The sequence below is a fragment of the Selaginella moellendorffii genome, unplaced genomic scaffold, assembly GCF_000143415.4.
Source record: "Selaginella moellendorffii unplaced genomic scaffold, v1.0 SELMOscaffold_93, whole genome shotgun sequence".
NCBI classification, from domain to species: domain Eukaryota; kingdom Viridiplantae; phylum Streptophyta; class Lycopodiopsida; order Selaginellales; family Selaginellaceae; genus Selaginella; species Selaginella moellendorffii.
This window is the reverse complement of record NW_003314354.1, coordinates 464,721-486,103: the sequence shown is the minus strand read 5'-3', so window position 1 is coordinate 486,103 and position 21,383 is coordinate 464,721. Positions and strand designations below refer to the sequence as shown.

At 41.6% G+C, this 21,383-nt stretch overlaps 5 protein-coding genes and 1 long non-coding RNA gene across 9 annotated transcripts in view; 1 reads left to right on the top strand and 5 right to left on the bottom strand.

The window, feature by feature from the left end:
- The window catches only part of LOC9629514 (ERAD-associated E3 ubiquitin-protein ligase component HRD3A), a 2,410-nt gene extending 2,346 nt beyond the window's left edge, over positions 1-64 (bottom strand). The window contains exon 1 of the mRNA XM_002989007.2: positions 59-64. Coding sequence (XP_002989053.2) covers positions 59-64 — 6 coding nt within the window. The remainder of the gene's footprint in view (positions 1-58) is intronic.
- Positions 65-84: 20 nt separating this feature from the next.
- On the top strand, positions 85-1,402 carry LOC9628941 (acyl-CoA--sterol O-acyltransferase 1). Its single transcript, XM_002989063.2, has one exon. It carries the CDS (start codon positions 102-104, stop codon positions 1,227-1,229), a length of 1,128 nt encoding a protein of 375 aa, XP_002989109.1. The 5' UTR covers positions 85-101; the 3' UTR covers positions 1,230-1,402.
- On the bottom strand, positions 1,051-5,367 carry LOC9628940 (exosome complex exonuclease RRP44 homolog A). Of its 2 annotated transcripts, XM_024662804.1 has the most exons (25): positions 5,297-5,367; positions 5,110-5,244; positions 4,892-5,049; positions 4,792-4,847; positions 4,614-4,736; positions 4,433-4,563; positions 4,146-4,386; positions 3,945-4,101; positions 3,644-3,884; positions 3,435-3,591; positions 3,308-3,376; positions 3,126-3,251; positions 3,022-3,074; positions 2,861-2,967; positions 2,753-2,807; positions 2,608-2,707; positions 2,437-2,548; positions 2,259-2,379; positions 2,142-2,201; positions 1,983-2,088; positions 1,831-1,926; positions 1,697-1,778; positions 1,575-1,640; positions 1,310-1,514; positions 1,051-1,253 (listed from the first exon to the last, which is right to left on the bottom strand). In XM_024662804.1, exons 1-24 carry the CDS (start codon positions 5,348-5,350, stop codon positions 1,313-1,315), a joined length of 2,808 nt encoding a protein of 935 aa, XP_024518572.1. In that variant the 5' UTR covers positions 5,351-5,367; the 3' UTR covers positions 1,051-1,253; positions 1,310-1,312. The 2 variants fall into 2 exon arrangements, with proteins under 2 accessions (XP_024518572.1, XP_024518573.1); XM_024662805.1 differs by lacking the exons at positions 4,892-5,049; positions 5,110-5,244; positions 5,297-5,367 and having other exon boundaries at positions 4,433-4,546.
- A 124-nt stretch (positions 5,368-5,491) lies between these two features.
- On the bottom strand, positions 5,492-10,844 carry LOC9628939 (DENN domain and WD repeat-containing protein SCD1). 3 transcript variants are annotated; one of them, XM_024662802.1, is made up of 31 exons: positions 10,664-10,844; positions 10,520-10,613; positions 10,269-10,470; positions 10,063-10,204; positions 9,901-10,001; positions 9,786-9,849; positions 9,620-9,733; positions 9,343-9,563; positions 9,232-9,286; positions 9,060-9,149; positions 8,804-8,999; positions 8,618-8,750; positions 8,525-8,561; positions 8,433-8,477; positions 8,308-8,383; positions 8,185-8,258; positions 8,083-8,133; positions 7,867-8,024; positions 7,772-7,819; positions 7,657-7,714; positions 7,527-7,610; positions 7,220-7,466; positions 6,982-7,169; positions 6,864-6,928; positions 6,684-6,807; positions 6,451-6,632; positions 6,326-6,397; positions 6,108-6,268; positions 6,013-6,054; positions 5,753-5,949; positions 5,492-5,681 (listed from the first exon to the last, which is right to left on the bottom strand). In XM_024662802.1, the coding sequence occupies exons 1-31, from the start codon at positions 10,835-10,837 to the stop codon at positions 5,592-5,594; spliced, it is 3,585 nt and encodes a 1,194-aa protein (XP_024518570.1). In that variant the 5' UTR covers positions 10,838-10,844; the 3' UTR covers positions 5,492-5,591. The 3 variants fall into 3 exon arrangements, with proteins under 3 accessions (XP_024518570.1, XP_024518571.1, XP_024518569.1); XM_024662803.1 differs by lacking the exon at positions 10,664-10,844 and having other exon boundaries at positions 10,269-10,328; positions 10,373-10,470; positions 10,520-10,612; XM_024662801.1 differs by having other exon boundaries at positions 8,804-9,149.
- Positions 10,845-12,179: 1,335 nt separating this feature from the next.
- Positions 12,180-13,250, bottom strand: LOC112341902. Its single transcript, XR_002990739.1, has 4 exons — positions 13,134-13,250; positions 12,957-13,084; positions 12,653-12,882; positions 12,180-12,600 (listed from the first exon to the last, which is right to left on the bottom strand). It is a non-coding gene; the product is annotated as an uncharacterized LOC112341902 (long non-coding RNA).
- A 4-nt stretch (positions 13,251-13,254) lies between these two features.
- LOC112341889 (ethylene-responsive transcription factor FZP-like) lies at positions 13,255-13,959 on the bottom strand. The gene has a single exon (XM_024662837.1). It carries the CDS (start codon positions 13,957-13,959, stop codon positions 13,255-13,257), a length of 705 nt encoding a protein of 234 aa, XP_024518605.1.
- Positions 13,960-21,383: the final 7,424 nt, after the last annotated feature.

Sequence of the window (21,383 nt, the reverse complement as noted above, 5' to 3'; positions counted from 1 at the left end):
CCCTCGCCCCCAGCAAGGTCGTCGAGAGGAGGAGGAAGAGCAGCACAACCCGCGCTACCAGCATCTCGCCCAAGCCCTAATTAGGGCTCTTCCGGGGGCAAATGGTCAGGGGAGGAGACGTCGCCGCTGGAGGCATTGGCTGCATCGTCTTCGCTTACATTGTCCTCCTCCGCCTGCCCGTTGGAATCCCTCGGCTCGTCGCGTTGCTGCCATGGATCGTTCTCCTCTATCGATCCGCCTGGGACGTTCCCACCATCCACCTAAGAGCGGTCCTCTCCTTCTTCTTCCTGTGGATGATCCCGTCCAAGCTCCTCCTCCTCTGCTGGAACCTCGGCGCCGTCCAAGATCCATCCGTCACGGCCAGCTTCCCCCGATTCTTCGCGGCCATGGCGCTCTCCATCAACATCCCGCGCAGCCTCATCGATGCGAGCAGCAATGCGGCAGAATCCAATGCCGCTCCAGCTCCAGACGATCGATCGGCCCCGATATCCTGGAAATCCTCCTGGATATGGCTCCAAGAATCCCTCGCCTGGCAGGCCGTGATCATCCGGGCCTCGATCAAGGTCCTGCTCGTCGTGCTCCTTTTCTCCGCCTACGCATTCCGCGACCGCGGCATGCCCGAGCTCCTCCTCTACCTCATCTATTCCCTCCATATCTACCTTGCCTGCTCGCTCATCTTCGAGGCCATCCCCGCCATCGCCGCCGCCACGATCGGTGTGAAGCTCGAGCCGCAATTCGACAAGCCCTTCCTCGCGGCATCCATCTCGGAGTTTTGGGGCAAGCGCTGGAATCGACTCGTTAGCAGCATGCTCAGGGCCTCGGTATACGAGCCCGTACTCTCCGTACTAACCAGGTTGGGCCGAGCCGGACCAGACCGTACGCGGTCACCGCTCTGGGTGAGAGCCACGGCAACCATGGCAGTCTTCCTCGTCTCTGGTCTCATGCACGAAGTGATTTTTCTCTACACCACCAAGTCAACGCCGACGTGGCAGGTGACTGGGTTCTTCCTGGTCAACGGCCTCGCGATGGTCGTGGAGGTGGCACTGCGAAGAAACTTTGGCCCGCTCGTCTCAAAGCTGCCCAAGGTAATGTGCGTAGTGATAACGCTGGGCTTTATCTTCACGACGGCTTCTTTGCTCTTCTTTCCACCGCTTCAAAGGCCGGGAACTTGCTTCCAAGCTCTCGACGAGTTTGAGCAAATGCTCGGAGCACTACTAGCAGTGAAATAGCCAGTAACAAAGTTTGAAGAATCGCTGCGAGTAAGAGGCGAGAGGTTTAGAAAACGAAGAGAAGCTTTAACATGATCTACCTGTTATGCCAGTAAAGTAAGTTCCAACTTGGGCCTGTTTGGCTGCGGCTCCACAACTTGAATGCGAATCTTCACGCTGTCTAGCACTTTGTACTTGGAACTACCATCCCGAGCATTGGCACACTGTTGCTCCTCGTCCATTATCCAGTTGGTACTCGACTTGCTTGCCTTGTCAACCAGGAACACGGGCCCTTCAATGCCATACCTTGCAAAGCGAATTCCAGATTCAGTACAGAGATTTGCAAACAACGAGGAGAATAGATACTTTGGAACAAACACTATCAGCCCGTTGGATCGGATCTGTACAATCCTTGCGTCTGCGTCTGTAGGCCTGCTTACAACGAGACAATGCGTGAGAAACCGCACAAAAGATCCGTGAAGAACAACCTGTTTCTGAAAAACATTAAAGTGTGGAGCTCCACTGATGCTCGGCCTGCCATTTGCGCGTTTCGATGCCGGTAGTTCAAATCTGTTTGAGTAAAGTGAGACATGAGGTCACTGAAGAAACGCCATAGCCTTACTGTCTGCGATCTTCGTGACCTCGGATTTGTCGCGTAAGGACGGTGACAGCTTTTCCAAATCCAAAGCTGCAGCCAGCAACCGGTGTACAATCACATCTGCGTTGAGACGCTGTTTAATAAGATTCACATCAACAGCATAAGTGGTCACTTACCAGCATATCGCCTGATGGGAGACGTGAAATGTGTGTATATTGCTGATGCAAGTCCGTAATGTTGAAACTCTGGAGGGCTTAGCTCGCCACTGCAAAAGTAAACCGCCTGAAAGGCAACAACGCAAATATGAGCTACTAAACGCTATAAAATCAGCTTACTTGGGTCATGCACCGAGTTGCAAGAATTCTTATCAATTTGTTGAAGTATGGATCATCCCCCTATATGCATGTAAACGTGAGGCGGTAAACAAAAAACATGTAAAGTTCTACACATACCACTGCAAGGTCAAGAGTATTTGCGAGAGTCATAGACGAAGTGATGTCCAGTTTGATGCCTACTGCCGAAGCAATTTTTAGAAGAGGCTCAAACATTTTCGATGTTGGCGTAGGATGCCGTCTGTCAAGTTCAATCCAAGGTTTGCTGAAAAAAAAAATAAAGAAAAAAGAAAAATACCTGAGAAGAGAAAACACTGGGAAACTCGACAATATCTTCTTCGCGACTGAAATATTTGCCAACAGCATAAACTCTTCGACCATGTGATTTGATTCTCTTACTTGGTACATGCCTGAAACAACCTTCTGTTAGTTTAGATTAACTTTGCAAACGTAAACGCAGAATACTGACCAACATCCAAAGGATTATGTGTTTCTGTATCAATTTCGAACTTCACTTCAGGAGAAGCAAGAGTAAGAGCCCCGCGTTCAATTCGCCTTTGCCTCAAAACCTGCAGTTTGCCGATGAGCATGGCAGAGACAAAAAGCTTAACAACCTTAGCGAGGCGATTCATGTTCCGAAGATCAGTAGTTAAGGGGTCCGACATTCGGCTGACGTACAAGTTACTCTCCACTTCAAGAAAATTCGGAGCAAGTGTACGTACCTATCATCCATTCGGGCTTGAGCTTCAACGTACGAAAGAGCAGCGGAGGACTTGATTACGCCCTTTGTAAATCGAACTGAAATTATATCCGCCTCTGAGGACATCTCCTGAATTTAGAATTGTAAGTGACAATGAATAGAAATTAACGAAGCTGGCATTACCCAAATGACCGAGAAAACAAATCTTTCTACATCCGCTCTGAGAGAGCACACATCTGCATTGTATATACGTAAATACCACTGAAAATCCACGAATTCGAGCTAACCTTCAGTAAGCGGCTTGGGAAGCATGTCAATGCGACGTTCAACCAAGTAAACAGATGTTCCTCTTTCCTGAGCTTCAATGTCTAGAGGTGTACCAGGATGAACAAAGCTTGTTACATCCGCAATATCTGGAAAGTTATTAAGGATGGAACAGAGAAAAGAATATAAACACAAGATTGGATACGGACTCCGACTTGATAGTTGCCAGTTGGCAGTAAGGTACAGTGAAGAGCGTCATCGATATCCTTGCAGCCTACACATTTTAACAGCAATTGTAAATGAAAGCAGCATTACGCACTGATCATCCTTACCAATGGGGTCTACACTGAACACCCTCAAATTTCGTAAATCTTCACGATGAGGATCGTGCAACGCTTCTGCGGGTACCGACCAAGGCAACGGCGGGAGGCAGGCCAACACTTGGTCCGAAAATGGCCTATTGTTGATGTCATTCTCAATAAGAAGAACCTGAAAACAAAACACGTAGAGCTGATTTTCAAGTTCTTAACGAGGCGTTTACCTCGCTTTCTGTGTCACGATCGCCAATTTTGCCGACAGTTTTCACGTAATGTCCAGAAGGATATCTGGAGTTTAAATCCCAGGAGTCGACAGACACCACGATGCGTTTGTCAACCAAATTACCAAACTGACGAGTCTGGATACGGATTTTTGGAATTCGACGGTCCGCTGACACGAACAATGCATTTGCCACGCTTCCCGCTCCTGCTGGCGTTGTCATTGGCTCCAGAGAGCCACAGTACCTGAAGAAGGAACGTGAAAACGTTCGTTCCCAATAGCATGACGAACTGAAAAGTTCTTACGCCCTCCAGTTCCGCTTGATTATTCCAATGACACGTCCATTCGGTCTGCTGGATCCACCGGACGTTGTTGCTTTCTCACTGGCTTCATCCGTCTTGTTCACAGCAGCCTCATCCGAGGTGTCAGGAGCAAGCCCGACTCTTTCATCACCATCGCCGTCTGTAAAACGCTTCAGAACAAAATGGAGATTTAGAGCTATGTACCTTCCTCTTCAGCAATCATTGTCATGTCGCCTTGCCAAGACTGGTGCGGGAGAAGCTCTACGACAACCACATCCCCATCAAATGCTCGATTCATATTCAGTCTTCCCTGAACCAAAATCTCGTCGCCAACACTTTCGCTACCGACGTAGGCTTGGAACGGGTTATATCTGTTAACTCGCAGCTTTCCTTGGTGATATATTCCTTGATGTATGCCCGCAGTGATTTCGGACATAGGTTTGTGCTGAAAGATGCAATGTAAGCGCCGGTGACAATTGGGTTACATGTACCTCTGAATAGATGATCTTTCTTTTTGACGGTCTCGAGTCCTCTATTTCCATCGGAGTGGCATTCTCGGACTCACTCCGAGCAACCAAATCCAGTAATTCTGGCTTGTCTAGCGACTGAACAAAGTGGTCCACTAAAAGAGGAGTTTATTAAGTGTTATATCTACTTCACTAGAAAACGTACCAGAAAAAACGTTGATTCCTTCTGCATTGGCCTTGGATCTATTGTCAAGATCGTTTGTCAGAAGAACAACAGTGCACGCATCTCCGAGGTGTTTCTGAAACCACTGGGTTGCGACGCGAATAGCTGGAGATTCGAGAGAAAAATCGCTTCGAAAAAGGAAACAGCAAAAACCAAGTACCTCTGTCATTCCTGTCGTTAACACTCTCATTCGCCATTGCCTTGATGTAAGTCTCCCTGAGAGAAAAAGATTTAGGAAGAAGACATAATTGATATCTTGCCTGTGGTGTTCATTAGAGAAAACGAAGAACTGACGTGATCGATTCGCACAAATGTTGCGCAGGCGATTGTAAGCACTCAAGTTCTTGTTCTTCACTTCTTCCAGAACAACGGATAAAATGATCACGTTGCGAAATGCCGGATTTTCGAGCAAATCCATCTAGATAGAAGATCGCAAAAAATCGCTAATAGAAGAAAAAAGAGAGGCAAGAACAAGCACCTGGTGTAACACCACATTTGTATCGACCACAACAAGCCGCTCGGCCGCAACGAGATTGGCAGTGGAGGTGTCGCAGCTGGAACAAAACGTAGCGCCGCAGGGAATATCATCGCGCAGGTAGTGCTCGCGAACGACCTGGACGAAGACGCAAATCCATCGAAAGCAAGACCGCAAGAGCATCCCTCACCTTGAAAACCCGGCCGCCTCGATTCTTCTTCAAAAACGCCTTGTTCTTCAGCATTGTGGAAAAGCCCTAAATCCGAGAAGATGTTCGCCGGATATTCCTTTCTCGATTATAAGAACTAGCGTGTACACCTCGGAACTTACTGAGACTACTATAGGCAGTTCTACGTCCATGGTGCTCGGAAGATCCTTGGTGTACTTTACACACAAAACCAACCAGGATTTCGTCCCGCCAATGACTTAGATCACGAGTTCTTACAAAAATAAAAAAAACGCATATTCACTTCGTTTTAAAATTTCTAGAGGTTTGGTTCCCAGAGACGAAGAAGCCCATTGCGGCCGCCGCTACAAATCCTTCCTCTGTCCGCATCACAAGCAACGCATCTCACCTGGAAAGAGTGAAAGTTCTTATTATACATAGATCCAGAGAATTGGAAGATAAAGATCAATCGACACGTACCACTGCGGCGCTACGTTGTGGAGTGCGGTAGAGCTGCCATCCCGCCATTCCCTTTGCTTGGTCGTTTTGCTCCGCCTTGTGGAACAGGGACATGGAGTTATCTCCGGCGCCTATTGCCAGCCACCGGGGCCCTGCTTTCACGGAGAGAATGGGCGAAACGTGGACACCGACGTTTTTCACGCACTGAAGCAAGCCTCCTGATGCACACATTATACATCATTGGTTACTCTCGGAAGCGAAGAAATGAAAACTCTGCTTACCGTTTTGATACTCCCAAATGCGAACCAGACCATCTGCCGAACCTGTATGAAAAGAGCAATGTGTAAGTAGCACAAGTAGAAGTGAAGCAACAAACCTGTGATGATTCCATCGTCTGTAGCAGAGTACTCCACGCAGGTGATTCCACCTGCGTGACATGCAAGGACTGCGTCGCAAGAACCTTGAGACACAGACCACACCCTCGCTGTCCAGTCGTCACTTCCAGTGACGATCGTATCCTTCACCATTCTCAAAGTTCTGGCCAAGGCAGCAAAAGAAAACACAGTCTCACAAGCCAAGAACAACCAGCTTTACCTTATCCACTTCTTGTGACCGAGAAGCATATGAACCTGTTTCCCAGCTCGGACATCCCAGACTTTCACAACTCTGAGCAAAATAAATAGCATCAAGATAGATGCTTGACGTAACAACAAGCATACCCGTCCATTCCTGCGGCAGCAAGGATTCTCGTAGTGTCATCGTAGTCCATGCATAGAATTGCACTCGAAGATTGTCCCACGTTGGCAACGCATGCGTCCGTTCTGGCATCCCACATCTTGACCGTGCCATCATGGGACGCCGAAAGAACTCGTTCCTCCGACAGCATCCTCACGCAGCTTATCTGCGATTTCCATGCTTCACAAACTATTTCAAGTAAAGACATAAAGAGTACCTTTTCTCTGTGACCGTCGAGCTTCATGCTGTTCTGAGACGTAGCCTTGTCCCAGATAAGTACAAGAGTATCGTCGCCACCGGAAACTATACGCAGCTTATCGGACGATATTGCACGAATTGTCCTGTAGACGAATCGTTAGACGGACAAACATCAACAAACCACACAGTTAAAACATACGCCGTGTGTCCTTCTAATGTTGCTCGAAACTCAGAACCACGCACGGTTGGATCCCATATTTTTAACTGCACTTAATGTTTTGTCAATGCTAAATCAGAGAACCGAGACTAGAACGAACCGTGCAGTCAGCAGATCCACTTATAAACATGCCTGGTTCATTTTCGCCGACAAGATCCCCCATTTCACTTCTCGTTCCCACGTGCAATGCTGTCACAGGACCTGTATGACCACGAAGGTTTCGCAAAGCTGGAGACCGTTTCACTGCCTGCGTACTGTCTACATTGGCTCGCTGATTCTGCCTTGAGCCTAAACGGGAAAACCATCAACAGAAACACTTTATTTCATAAAGAACTTACCTGAAACAGGTGCGTCCGTACGACCTCGACCGTCGTTGGCAGGTTGTCTGAACGAGGCGCGATCCCTGCTAAACATACTTTGCATCCAGCTTCTTCCAGCACCCGCCGCTTGAGAGCTCTGACTGTCATCGTTTTCTTGTCGATCTTGAGGATAAGAGGCTACTGGCTGTGCTCTTGATGTAGGTAGTTTTCCCCAGTAACCTTGTTTCACATTCTGTACATGAGCTAAAATGCCTCTTAATTTTATCTGCAGAAAAAAAAAAGGAAAATGTCATTGGACGTGATTGAAAAAAGTGTGCACACCCACCAGTTGCTTTGATCCAAGATTATTCTTCAATGCTAATGACTCAAGAATTAGCCAGGCCTCTGGATCCGGAACTTTCAAACCAGCCTATAAAAATCAAGCAATAAAACGTAGAATTCAAATCATATCGTACCAGGTGCCGAGCTATGACGACAAGTTGTTCGGTTACAAGATCAGCATACTTCCCAGTCCTAAGACAGGCAACACATGTTCACCAAGAGAATTAAGATTTATAAAGAAATCAATACCTATCAGAGGAACGTTCCATTATATACTCACAATATCCTTCCCAGAAACTGCAATTTTACAGTTAAAAGATATTTAAGAAACAACTTAGGCTCACCGTATGTCGTCCCAAACTGGCAAAGACCCCAAATGACGTTGTACAAAGTCTAAAATATTGCCAGCATCACGACGGTGAACTTCGGCAGAAATCTCCAGTGCATCCCGAACTGTTTCCATATCATTGCGTGAAGTAGCACGATTGACAATGGTTTTCACCTGCAAAGGAAAAGAATAAAGATTGGAGAGAACTTAAAGAAAACAAAAGAGTACTTACAAGCTCTTTAACTGCCACAAATTGTTCCTCGGAAACACGACATTGCCACCCCTGCAAAGGTTCGAGCTTTAGAACAGCGTGTACCAAAACCATTTAGCTTACCGAGTGAATATGCTCCCTGACACACTCAACAAATCCACTTCCACCAATACCTTCCGCATCGGACTCAATCAAAGCTGCAGAAAAAAAGCTTAGGAGCACTACGTAATGAGAACGAGATCTTACCGAGTATGGTGCCATATTCAAACGACGAAAAGGGATCCTCTACAGAACTTAAATTGAGAAGCCGTAGCCACAATCCCTGAGTTTTAAAAACCCGTAAGATTGCGTATTGACAAGTTAGCAAGTACCTGGAGTTTGACTTTTATGTCGAGCACCATGCGGTCCCGCTCAGCCTGAATGAGTCTTTTACTATAAGTGTGCAGAAAACCATAATACTTACAGCTCTTTCTCGTGGACTGAAACTCCCTGAAACAGGACTGTAAAAACAAAAGTTGATTAGACAACATTTTCCAGCAGATAAAATTGCATTCACCTTGAAACAGCTGGTCTATTGGGACGGTCGAAACTTGCGTTTGCTTTAGCCAAAATCGCACTTCGTTTCTCCTCCTCAAACTGAGTCCTCACGTTGGCAGGAAATCGATCATAACAAAATCTTGACCTCGCAGCTGAAACACAGGTGGTTGAATCGATAGAAAACCAACGAACGATTTCTCCTCACCTGGACCTTTACTCTGTATATCTGCAACGGTTATGATTTCAGGCTCGTCGTACGGCAGAGGTAGAATTGCTCCACGAGATTCGCTATTAGCGATAACACTCTGAAGTTTATCCACAAGATTTAAACCCGCATCAGGTGCACCATATCCTCGATCCAGAAAATCCATAAATCCTTGGGAGTTCAATAGCTGAAAAATCTGCACACCGTAAACCAGTAAAAAAAAAAAAAACAAACCACGAAAAAGCCAAAGACTTGCCATGGGATCAGGTTGACGTCCAAGGGCTCTTGCACGTTTTTTCAAGAAAGCTTGCGTATTGAAAACATTCATCGCTACGTGAGCACTGCCCTGCATCCAGGAGAGCAATCGCAGCCCCCTGTCGTAAGATTTGACTAGATAGTACGCATCTAAAAGAAGATGCACCACTTACCACAAATTTGCGGTAGTCAGGCAAAACTGATGCAAAAAACTGGAGAAAAATAAGCCTGGAATGTGGTACTGGCTTAGCACGCGTAAGAAAAACATTAGTATCAGGCCATACCTCAGTTCCAAATCATGTTTCTCATTCCATTTCTTATTTCCAAGCCTTAGATCATCATAGCAGGGATCGCCAATTGTTTTACGAGCACGATCCAAATGAACTACATTTGGATACAGTAAGCGCACAAGGTCTCTTCGCAGAATTGAGCCTTCAGGTTCCGTAAGAGGAGGTATGGCTTCTGAGGAAAATATCTGATTGTTTTCCAGATCCACAACCACCACCTGTGGAGTAAAAAGACATGTAAAGCGGAAAAACCGAAGTTCATTTGACATCATACCCCGTCCAGCGAAAAGTTAGAGATGTCAACAGCCGAATGAAGACCCATCAAATAGGGAGTCGGAGCCTCAATGTAGTCGACTCCAGCGTAAAATAATACTGGAATGTACACATGCTGCTCACACAAAAAAGTTTAAACGCATGCATACAGTCGTCTGAGAATGTACCTGCCACTTGATTGGATAGATAAGATGGCATACAGCTTCCGCAACCATTGTCAACAACGAAAGCCTGTACCGAACACCAAAAGATAAAATGGAAACATTTACAACGTCATCTTACTTGTTAGCCCGAAGAAGAACCCGTCTCTCAAGAAGAATAGAAACAAAGAGCTGCAAAACATTATCTACATCCAAGCATTGTAGGAGAGGTTGAAATGACATCTGCAAACCAAAACTCCAATGGTTAGTAAAAATTTTAGTGTCCTGTGAATGGAAATCGTACGTCTGCGTGAGGAAAACCGCCCTTCGGAGGCATATCTATACACAGAAGACGGCTTTCCAGAGAAAACAAAACTTGGCTCTGTCCAGGAGTGGGAAGTGGCACAGACGTTACCATATGTGCCACAATGTCCCAGAGTGGTTTACTGGCAAAGAAAAAAAAAACGAACACAAAATTGGAATCGAAGAGATAACAGATCATACGCTCACCTTGATCCAGAGGGAGAGAAACACAGCCGGTGAAGCTCTTCCAGCGCCTCTGCAAACAATCTAAAGCAAGGCGAGTGTGACACCAGACATATACATTTGTCTACGTATGAGTTCGCAGGAATGCGGTATGCCTCGGCAATATCCTCATCAACTGGATCTCGAAAGGCAACGCAGCTAACGTAGATCTTAGATCCATCGCCGTCTAGAGAACTCAAGATAGGACTGTAAGAGGAATAAACAATCAACACTACCAGTTAAGATAATTGGATAGCTGCGAGGATAGCTCGATTCGTCCGTGATTATGAATCCAGTCGAATGAAATGCCACTCCACCCGGTAGAACGCACTAAGAAAATCGATATTTCGCTAGGAATCCCCAGAAATCGAAGTGCATACCATTGGAAGTTGGGGCGGCGGAGGAGGTCGATCTGTGGAAGCCGGAGGGAACTGATCCAGCAGCGATGGACTATAGGAGACGCCGGTACTCCCGTGGTAGCCGCGGGCGCCATTCGACGCCTGGACCTCTGGACCGAGGCCGCAGACGAGGAAATACTCCACTAACTTCGCCATGACATGATACTCAAGAACCCTAAAAAATTTCGAGATAACCTTTTATTTCTACTCGATCTCATCTCGTCGATCCCATTGATTGTCGTCGTCACGGGCAAGAAATTTTATATTTTGGGTGGATCTTAGATGCGACATTTCTCCACGACTTGCTCTTGAGATTTTGGAGAGAAATCTTATAATTCTTGGAACCATTTTTACAAGAAGGCTTTCTTATAATGGTTCAAAATGGATATTGTGCCTTTGAAATGCTAAAAATGTGTGGTGTTAATCTTGCATCAATTGTGGATGTTCTACCATTTTGAACCAATAAAAAGGTGGTAATTCCTCTTACAAGATATCTCGCAGTTATTGTATGGTTGAGGAGCTGCTTGGTGTGAGGACGAGGCTTCAGCATTGCAGCTGTAAATGTTCACGAAGATGAAACCCCAGATGGAACTTCTTCATTGAGTCGCCACATTGAGGGCTTAAACATTATAGCAGGGTAGTCAAGCCACTTTGGATCCATCCTCTCACTTGTGCCACCCTCAAGAACTTCGAGCTCGCTGTTGTCCTGCACCTCGTTGAGCATGCCCCGAATGGTTGGCCCAATTATCTCACGCACTTCGTAGGGACGCCTGAAAGTGTAGATTGTGTGGCACACCGCCTTTGTGACCGTGCCATCAGGATGCCGCTCCCACTTGTAAAACGAGACTCGGTATCCCCGATTGAGCAACACGCCGTAGAGAGCGTAGCTCTCTCGATCATCGTCGACCTGTTCAAGCTTCTCGTCTAGCGCAGCATACATGTCGTAATAGCATTTGGCGCACAGGAAGAGGATCCCGCCTGGCCGCCTGCCGTCGAAGTCGCCACTGCAAATTGAGCGACTCGCAATGCGCAAGCAACAGACACAACAAAAGGATTTACCTGTATGCCAGTAACTCTTCCAGATATCCGCCAAGGAAGCCCGCGGGATTCTTCCATGGATCTGGGAGATGCTTGCTAATCCAGCTCTCATCCCCGAAAACAATCGGGGATCCGGCAAGAGATTCTCAAGCGACACGCGTGCCATTGCTCACTCTCACCTAGGGTTCTTCCGCCATCTTCTTAAAGGCAGGGCTTAGTTTTTGGCCAAGTGGATTAATTTACGAATGGAGAAGTCTTTTGATCATGTAATCCCTGCTTAGCTTATGCGATTTTTCAGTGGTTTCGAAGTTTCAGTGGTTCTTCGCAGTTACCGCTTCTGCCATTCTTCTTCTATACATCGCCACGCCACAACTTATAGATAGAGCGCACCGTCTTTAAGCATTCCCTTACCTTGAGGGGGCTCAGGCAATGGAGATAGTACACGCGGGGACAATGGTCGCAGCAAAAAAGATTTCCGCCGGACTGGCGAACCACAGTCGAAAAGGGCTGAAAAACAAAAGCAGCGTAAGCACATTGTTGTTGGCCGCGCTCCGCTACAACAAGATTCTAGTAAGCTAAAGCCGCTTGAAACTTTTCAGCCTCGGAAGATTCTGGCAAGACATTGTCCTCTATATCAATGATACGGACATTTTTGCCACTTCGTTCTTCCTCTTCTTGCTCCGGATTGATGTGTTTCACATCTTTGGGTTCCACTACGCAAGGGCAGAAAATTCAATATTGTACACGCAGGAGTTGCAAAGAGCATTGTTGTAACACTTCACGCCTCCGTGCTTTCGCCTTGACGAAGTGTATAGCGTGAGTGAGAGAGGAAATATAGCCACCTTAAGACAGAGAGCGGCGAATTTTCCAGAAGATGGGACCTTAGGAGAATTGTGGAGGCAACCGAGCAAATTAGAAAAAAAAAAAACTTACCTCCAGAAGCTTTCCTCGATCACACGGTGGCTTTCTTTGCTCCTCTTTCCACCCGGGAACTTGCTTCCAAGCAAATCCTAGGAGCACTAGCAGCGAAGTAGGGAATAACAAGCAATATCTATACACAGATAGATAGCTCTTCACGGCTTTCCAGCGGAAACAACACTTGGCTGTGTCCAGGAGTGGGCACAGACGTTACCATATGTGCCACAATGTGCCAAAGTGGCTTACTGGCAAAAACAAAAAAAACGACCACAAATTTTGAGAATTATGAATCAAAGAGATAGACGAATCAAACGCTCACCTTGATCCAGAGGGAGAGAAACACAGCCGGTGTAGCTCTTCCAGCGCCTCAGTAAACAATCTAAGGCACACCACACATATACATTTGTCTACGTATAGGCCTCGGCAATATCCTCATCAACAAGGCAGCTAAAAACTTGAGATTTCGCTAAGAATCCCCAGAAATCGAAGTGCATACCATTGGAAGCTGGCGGCGGAGGAGGCGATCTGTGGTGGAAGCCGACGCGATCGCCGTGGTAGCCGCGGGCGCCATGACCTCGAATACTCAATACACAAGAGCCCTAAAAACTCTTTTATTTCTATGTTAAACAGTAGAAGCTCGATTCGCCATAGTAATCGATCATCTCGTGTTCCTGGCTCGAGAAACCAATCGCCGCCCCGAGATCCCATTCCTGCTGAGGGGATGGCTGCTGGAGGATCTGGAGGAGATTGTCGTCGTCGCGCGCAAGGGGGAAGTCCGGACCAGCCATTGCGCGCTCCCTCGATTGATCGTGCTGGACGTTCTTGCTCTGGATCTGAAGCTGATAGATGCGGCATTTCTCCAGGACTTGCTCGATCTCCACCTGCTTGGGGCTCTTGGCGCCGCCGGGCTGCTGCTGGATCATCATCGAAGAACTGGAAGGATATTTCGAGATCCCGCAGAAAGAAGAGGAAGATCGCGGCGCGGCTGCTGCTGCTGCCACCGCTGGACGATCAGATTGATCAAAGACGAAATTGGTGCGCGCGCGAATCCCTCGCATTGCCCTAGCGGCCACATCGTAGGCAAGCGCCGCCTCCTCGGCGGTATCAAACGTCCCCAGCCACCGCCGCTCCTTCGTGTTTGGATCGCGAATCTCCGCCGCGAATCTGCCCCATGGACGCCGCCTCACCCCCCGGTACTCGCTGTTCTTCCTGCTGATTTTCTTCTTCCTCGCATGGCCCCGATTCGCCGCCGCTGGCCCAGGCGGTGATTCTCGCGCGCTCGAATCACTTGTACCAGCAGCAACAGTAGCAGTAGCAGACATGATGATTTCGCAATCGAACGAATGATCGATCGGTCGATCGATCGAAGGAGGGGAGTACCAAGCAGATATATAGTGGATTCGCGATTTTAAAGTGGGTGCCCGTGGGATTAGATAGAAGATCTCGTAGGTAAGGCGCACGCACGCACGGCACACGAGCGATGGAGAAAGAGAGACCGACCAAGCAAGCAAGCAAGAAGAAAATCCTGCGGTGCGGACTCCATACGGACTCCTATATAGCAAGTCGCACATTCAATTCGATGGGCATCGTTCTTCCTTCCTCGCTTTGAGAGTGGTCATAGTCAGTCAGTGATTGTCGCTAGCTAGAATCATAACCGAATCCAGCGTAAGATCTCTTGCGGATTCAAGGAATTCCACAATCATTTCTCGCATTTAAGGCCTTGCACGCTCCGACTCTAGGCTCGTGTAATTTTGATTTTCTAAATCACACATTCCTAAAATTATATATTTATTGTAAATTTTCATAAATTTTTCTTTTTATTTTTAACCTTATTTTTAGCTACATAATATTACTAATATATTTCATAATTATAGCTCATAAGTTATAATTTATCAAATTCTCTGATAATATTATAAGTTCATGCTTTTGAGTCATTTTATTAAGATAAATATTTCTTTTAAATTTTCTCAATTCATAATAAAGTATATAAAATTTTATGCTACATTACAGAAAATATTTTAAAAATAAACTAGAAAAATCTATATATACGACTGGTTTTGGGAATGTTTTTTTAATTCAGTCATACTCTAGCCTGGGACTATAACAAATCTTTTGCTGGTTTTTAATATGATTTATATGCTATTTGACAATCAGTCTAGGAGTGGTTTTTAGTGTGGTTTCTATAGTTTTCTATATAATTCACCGATATAGATAAAGTTTAAAATTAACTAATGGAGAGAGTAAGTTTGGAATAATGTTTTGGTCTTTCTATGCACTTAAGTTTTAGTACAATTTACATATATTGTTATAAATAAAGAATGATTCACAATATATTTTGAAAATAGATATAGTTTTAGTATATTTTTCTAGTAAATATTATTGTGGTAGTCCCAAGTATTTTTGGACCAAACCTCTTTAAAAATGATTATCTATCCAAACTTCACAGCCTATTTAGCAATGTACTTAAGGCCTTCACAATTTCAATTTTTTATGAATTTGGCAATTGGTAGATGTATTTCTCACTTCTAAAGTATCACTTTATGTTGGCAAAAGAAGGCTTTAATTCAAGTAGTAGTTGCAATATTTATTTCAAGGTTACTATGTCAAACTTTTATCGATATTTGTTCATTTTAAATGAAGAAATGATAATTTGATGCTATACTACTTTAGTGATAGTTGTTAATTCTTGTTATGCACTATTATCAACCACATTTAGAATTGATAAATTTGACCCAATGTATCGCCCAACTCTTCATTTTGGGTACCAAGCCAATTTTGGATGTATCCTGACTGCATATTGATCAGCTGATTGAGCTAATGGATGAATATTTTAATTCAGGCAAGGAGATTCTATGAATATTCTAATGCTTAAAAACCATGGCACTAGGGATTTCTCCTCCATTCTAGAATACTATTGTGGGGGCTAAGGTTTCTAAAATTGTAGTACATATTAGGGACAATAAGCAGTCTTGATATTTCTTGGTCCCTTATTGATATTCTTGGTCTCTAGCATCAATAAACTTGCAATAGTTTGGGAATGCATTGATTTTCTTTGCGCTTAGCATTGCAACTTATTACAAGACCAAGGACAAGAGTCCACAATTAAGACAAGCATTGAAGTGATTGGAGGCCATCCAAGGAAATAAATTAGCTTCATCTATAAGGCTTAGATGGCTGTGTGTAATCTAGGACAAAGATGAGTATTCTTCCAAGTTGTCTACTTAAGTGAGTAAATAGAGAAATAAAGAAGCCTTTTAAGTTCTCACTTCTTTTCCTTGTATTGTACTTGTCTAGATAGGAGTCAATTTTTGCTATGGTCTAAAGAGCAACAAGAACTTAAACATGCTACTAGTATTAAAAGTTTTACTTTGCTAATCCCTCCATCATGATGTTTGTCTTGTTGCAAGAATAACAACAAACTAGTAAAAGAAAAATCCAAGGATGAAGAAGTGTCAAGTAGAAGTAAAAAACATTCTTCTACCATTACCACATTATTGCTACCTTCTAGTAAGATGTAAGTCCTCTTTTTATTTGGAAGTGTGTTGTCTTCTTTCCAAAACCTACTACATATAAAGGATGAATGGTGTATTTTCTCCTTGACAATATTCTTTTGACATTGCACCATTTTGCAAACTAATGATGTCTCTAGCTAGAACTTGTCTAAAGAAATTCCCATACGCTTTTAGTAAGATAAATAAATTTATATTACTACTATTTAGTATAGGATGTTGAGTAAGGCTTTTTCTGCCTGTACTTGTTCTCCCCTTACTTGCAAAATAGTGTCAAATAGACAAAGACAAAAACATAGAAGGAGAGAAGAAAAAAGAATGAGAAAATAGATTATAGAAGTATTGAGCCCCAAACTCTAAAAGCATGAGTAAGGATAAGTATATGTCACTTTCTCAATTCTATAGATATAAGCGGGAAAAAATATGGTTAATTCAATGCAAATGCATACAACAATGAGTGAGAATTGTTTTCCAATACATTTAAGTGTTATTGATTTTATAACTATTCCTAACTACTTCTTGCATATATTAAGTATTTCTTCTTTGAATGCTTAAACTTAAGTGTAACTCCATTTCATTTAACTTTTTTCTTTTGCTCTGCCTAGGAAGATATACAAGATAAAACATTTACTTCTTTATCAAATATCCTCTTCTAATACTGTATATATTGAGATTATTGGTTATAGACTCCATCCACTTGGCTTGTACCTTCATCATATATTTAGTTCTTCCATGGATTTTGACTATATCACCTATTGCCACTTCTATTGGACTATCATTGTTGAAGACACCTCTTAGAGAAACCATATCCAAAATCAAATGGAAGTGGTTCTAAGTGTGGCACAATATAAACCTTTTTAGAGTATAATATTCATTGGTAGGATGCAAGTGTGATCAAACTGAACAATCCCTAGAGCTAAAACATGCAATTAGTATAGTGATCCACTACTAGAGTTTCTCTTGGGTAATTTCAATTTACTTTTTTTCATTACACACCACTTTTGGCACTAAAAATATTTGTCATATCTAGTACCAACTTTCCTCCCAGTCCATGGCTGGCCAACAGCCCTACATATAAAACATCATAAGCTTAAGAAAAAATACCATACTAGCCTATTGTTCAAGGTATTATAAATTGCAAGTTATTCATATAATAAATTTTGTTTTCATAAATTTTGTTTTCCAGTTTGAAAATATTTGTTGATATTGTCTATATTATAAACTATATTATGTTCCAAGTTTGTATAATATAATACAACAGAATATTATCTATACTAAAAACTATATTTTGTTCTAGTTTTATTATAGTAGTTGAGAGAATGATATAACATCTACACTAAAAACAATATTGTCTTCTAGTTTCATATTACATACACCACAACATTGTCTATATTGAAAATTATATTATATTACACTTTCAGAATAAAACTTCAAAGAACTATAATTTTTATATATAATTTTCTAATATAATTTTCTTAAGTATATGTTATGTATAATAAAAACCAGGTTGATTTTAGTTGCATAAATGTTATATATATTGATAACTATATTCAATTCCAGATTTATAGCTATATATAAAAGAATTATGTTGAAATATGTATATGTGCCTAATTTCATTTTATTCAAACCATTTTTTTTTGTGAGAGCTACATGAAAACTGATATTGATAATCAAATTATTTGCTATGTGAACAGCATACAATAATGCTTGGTTTATTTAATAGTTGTGTTATTCAACAATTGATCAAATGTATGTTTATAATTTATAAACACAAGATTTATCTTATTGTCTATCAATCATTAGATGGTAAATAAATTAGAATATACTAGGAAGTGTTTAGGAAAGTCTATAAATTTGGACAAGAAGCATGCTGGCATATGCCTGTGGGTCTCTAATATGAACAATTCCCTCTAGCAAGGAGGCCTGCCAGCCATTGGATCCCAGACCCAGGCCAAGCTTTGTTTGCATGGTTGCACGAATAATTTTCCTAATGTTAGCCCTGGCCAATAGGAGGCCATCACAACTTTAGTGCTCATTGGCTTCAAACAAGGCAACATAGGCATCTGACATGTGTCACCTATGTGTCCTGCCCTTGTGCCCATTCGTTTTAGCTCACCCTAGGTGCTCTGCCGCAATTGAGCTAATACTTGCTTGCTAGATCACTAGCAATTGCAGCAATTACACTTCTTCCTATGGAGATCCATGTTTAGCGTCAGGTTGGCAGCCACTAATTTTGCCCCCAACCACAACAATCTAGATTTTTATGTGCTGTGGAAATTTGAGACATCTTCATTTGGGTTTATGAAGAACTATTAGAGAGTTTGTAGTCTCTATCCTTCCACGAGAAAGAACAAGCCTAAGGTGAGTTCTTGAACTTGCAAACCCCACCCACCTCTCACGGCTCAAGCATCATTGTATTCTAAAAAGCATGGGAGGCTTTTTGAATTCTCACCACACCTTGGAAAAGGTGTGCTAGTCCTATGTCTAGGTTTTGTTGGTTACTAGATTAATCTCTTTTGTTTATAGCTTAAGGCATGTACAGATTATGCTCTCACTATATAGTCTTCAATTTTTTTTATATATATTTTTTTCTAGTGGAAGAATGCAAGTTTTGGCAATCTCTAAAAATTTTAAGATAAGTGCTTTGATTTTCTTTTAGATTGATGTATCACTCACATTTACTTCTTGCCTTAAGTTTAAATTTGCACTAGATAGGTTATTTCATTTAATTTAAAACTTCCTCCCTAGCAAATATACCTTAGCTTCGCAAGTATTAAGAAGTATACCTCACTAGTTGCCTCCAACTATTGACACTAGCACATATATTCACACTCACAACAACCTTGCATGTGTTAATGAAGAAACTAATCTAGACTTTGAACATGCTAATGCAAAAATTACTTTAGATTTTGACGATGCTAATACAAACATAGCACATGCTGATGAAGATCATACAAATATAGACCTTTAAAATGCTAATGAAACTAATATAAATGCATGTAATTGTCATAGTTATATTGTCTATAAATTAGCACATCAAAAGAATTATAATGACCATATAATACATGTGTTTAATATTGGAAATATGTCATTTATATATGTCTTTTGTGGTGCATTACATTTTGAAAATGAGTCAAGATCAATATGCTGCAAGAATGGAAAGGTTTCCCTTCCCCATATATTGTGTATGCTTTTTAATGAAAATAAAAACTCAAACTTTAAAATTAACATATAAAATCAACATTTGGTTTTTGCATCAATGGGTGTTAATGTTGATAATTTAAGTGGTAAAGTCCCATATTACTTTACAATACAGGGTCAAATTTATCACAATATTGTTTCAGCATATCCTGCTACTAAACGTGCCACCATCATATGGATAACTTTACATGTTTGATGCATCTGAGGCTACAAATATTAGAAAGCAAAACCCATTCAACACAAACTATGATCCTAATTTGCTATTACAATTAGATCACTTGCTAAGAATAATAAACCCATACGCACAAGCTTTTCAAATGATGTATGATTTTGAATCACAAGAACAATGTCTCTCAATTTGCAATGGAACTCTGAAATATAGTGTTTACATGATTGTTAAAAGTGAAGGTATTAATCTACATTGTTATAACTTGCCACTGACTAATGATGTTACTATTGTTTTTGCTATTGATGAGGGTGAGGCATTTTTTGATAGAGGAATATACATACATCCATCTAACTCATAGCCAAAAAAATTTTCTATTCTTAATGAAAATTATAATCCTATGGTTTATCCTTTACTTTTACCATTTGGTGATAAATGTTAGCATGAAAAAACCTACCACAATGAGTCACATGTAACAGTACTTTAGTACTATATATATCAATTTTCTCAATGAGATAGCATTGGCAACTCTTTCCTTTATGATCAATTGCTACATGCTGGGAAGTTTAGTCAACAATTTATGATTGATGCTTATATAAAGGTTGAATTTAACAACTTTAATTTCTTTCACACCTTAAATTTGGATTACTACATAGGTCTTATGGACTATGTTAATAACAGAGTTACTAATAATAATGTTAAATTTGGAAAAGTTATAATTTTACCTTCTACATTTCTTGGTAGCTCATGAGCAATGCAATAATATTATCAAGATGCTATTGTTATTGTTATACATTTTGGAAAATTTGATTTATTTATTACATTTATATGTAACCTAAAGTGGCCTGAAATTTTGTAAAACTTAGAGTTGAATGAATTATTTGAGGATCGACTTGATCTTATTTCAAGAGTTTTCAACTTAAAACTTAAAGAATTTCTACATGATATAAGTATCAAAGGAATTTTTGGGAAATGCATCGCATATATTTATGTTATTGAATTCCAGAAAAGAGGTTTGCCTCATTATCATTTCTTAGGAATGTTATCAAGCAAAGACAAGATAAAAAACTATGACTTGGTTAATGAATTTGTCACTGCATAATTGCCACACCCACTGCTAAAACCAAAATTGCATAACATAATTATAAATCATAGGATATATGGTCTATGTGGGAAGCATATAAATAATAAATACTCTAAAAATTATCCAAAATAATTTAATATTGAAGCTATTTATTGTGTTGATGGTTATTCTGATTACGACCAACCTAATAACAGATAGACTTTTATAAAAATGATTATACTATTGACAATAGATGGGTTATTTTTTATAATAAATACCTTTATAAGAAATATAAAGCACATATCAATATAAAGATGTGCACTTCTATTAAAACTATTAAATATTTATTTCAATATGTATATAAAGGTTATCACTGTGCAACATTAAAATTCCTAATTGCATATGAAGAATGAGGAACTTTAAATTGGGACAAAAACTCAAGTTTTGTTGATACTCAATATATTTCTACTTCTGAAGCTATGTGGCATATATTTAAGTTTCATATGCATGATAAATCACTAACTATTATACAATTTGTAATTCATTTTCCTAATTTTTAAAACATCTATTTCATACCAGATCATGAATAAAAAGCACTAGAAAGAGCCACTCAAAATAGAACAATGCTTACACAAGATACTAATGCAAGGCAATACATATATGCTCAAATTCCATTACACTACATATATAACAAATCCTTTCATAAATGGCAATTACATCAATAAAAAGCTAAACTCATACCAAGAATGTATTTAATATCTCCTTCTAATAGTGAGTTATACCACTTATGGCTTATATTATTCCATA

What these genes read in the sequence shown, in the direction of transcription:
- LOC9628941 (XM_002989063.2), top strand. Translation starts at nt 102, where the DNA reads ATGGTCAGGGGAGGAGACGTCGCCGCTGGAGGCATTGGCTGCATCGTC.
- LOC9628940 (XM_024662804.1), bottom strand. Translation starts at nt 5,350, where the DNA reads ATGCTGAAGAACAAGGCGTTTTTGAAGAAGAATCGAGGCGGCCGGGTT. An exon ending in CAAGCCCGAATGGATGATAG is followed by an intron (nt 2,808 to 2,860) that starts GTACGTACACTT and finishes CTTGTACGTCAG; the next exon opens with CCGAATGTCGGACCCCTTAA. An exon ending in GGTCACGAAGATCGCAGACA is followed by an intron (nt 1,779 to 1,830) that starts GTAAGGCTATGG and finishes TTACTCAAACAG; the next exon opens with ATTTGAACTACCGGCATCGA.
- LOC9628939 (XM_024662801.1), bottom strand. Translation starts at nt 10,837, where the DNA reads ATGGCGAAGTTAGTGGAGTATTTCCTCGTCTGCGGCCTCGGTCCAGAG. An exon ending in AATAGACCAGCTGTTTCAAG is followed by an intron (nt 8,562 to 8,617) that starts GTGAATGCAATT and finishes TTGTTTTTACAG; the next exon opens with TCCTGTTTCAGGGAGTTTCA. An exon ending in TCGTCATAGCTCGGCACCTG is followed by an intron (nt 7,611 to 7,656) that starts GTACGATATGAT and finishes TGATTTTTATAG; the next exon opens with GCTGGTTTGAAAGTTCCGGA.
- LOC112341889 (XM_024662837.1), bottom strand. Translation starts at nt 13,959, where the DNA reads ATGTCTGCTACTGCTACTGTTGCTGCTGGTACAAGTGATTCGAGCGCG.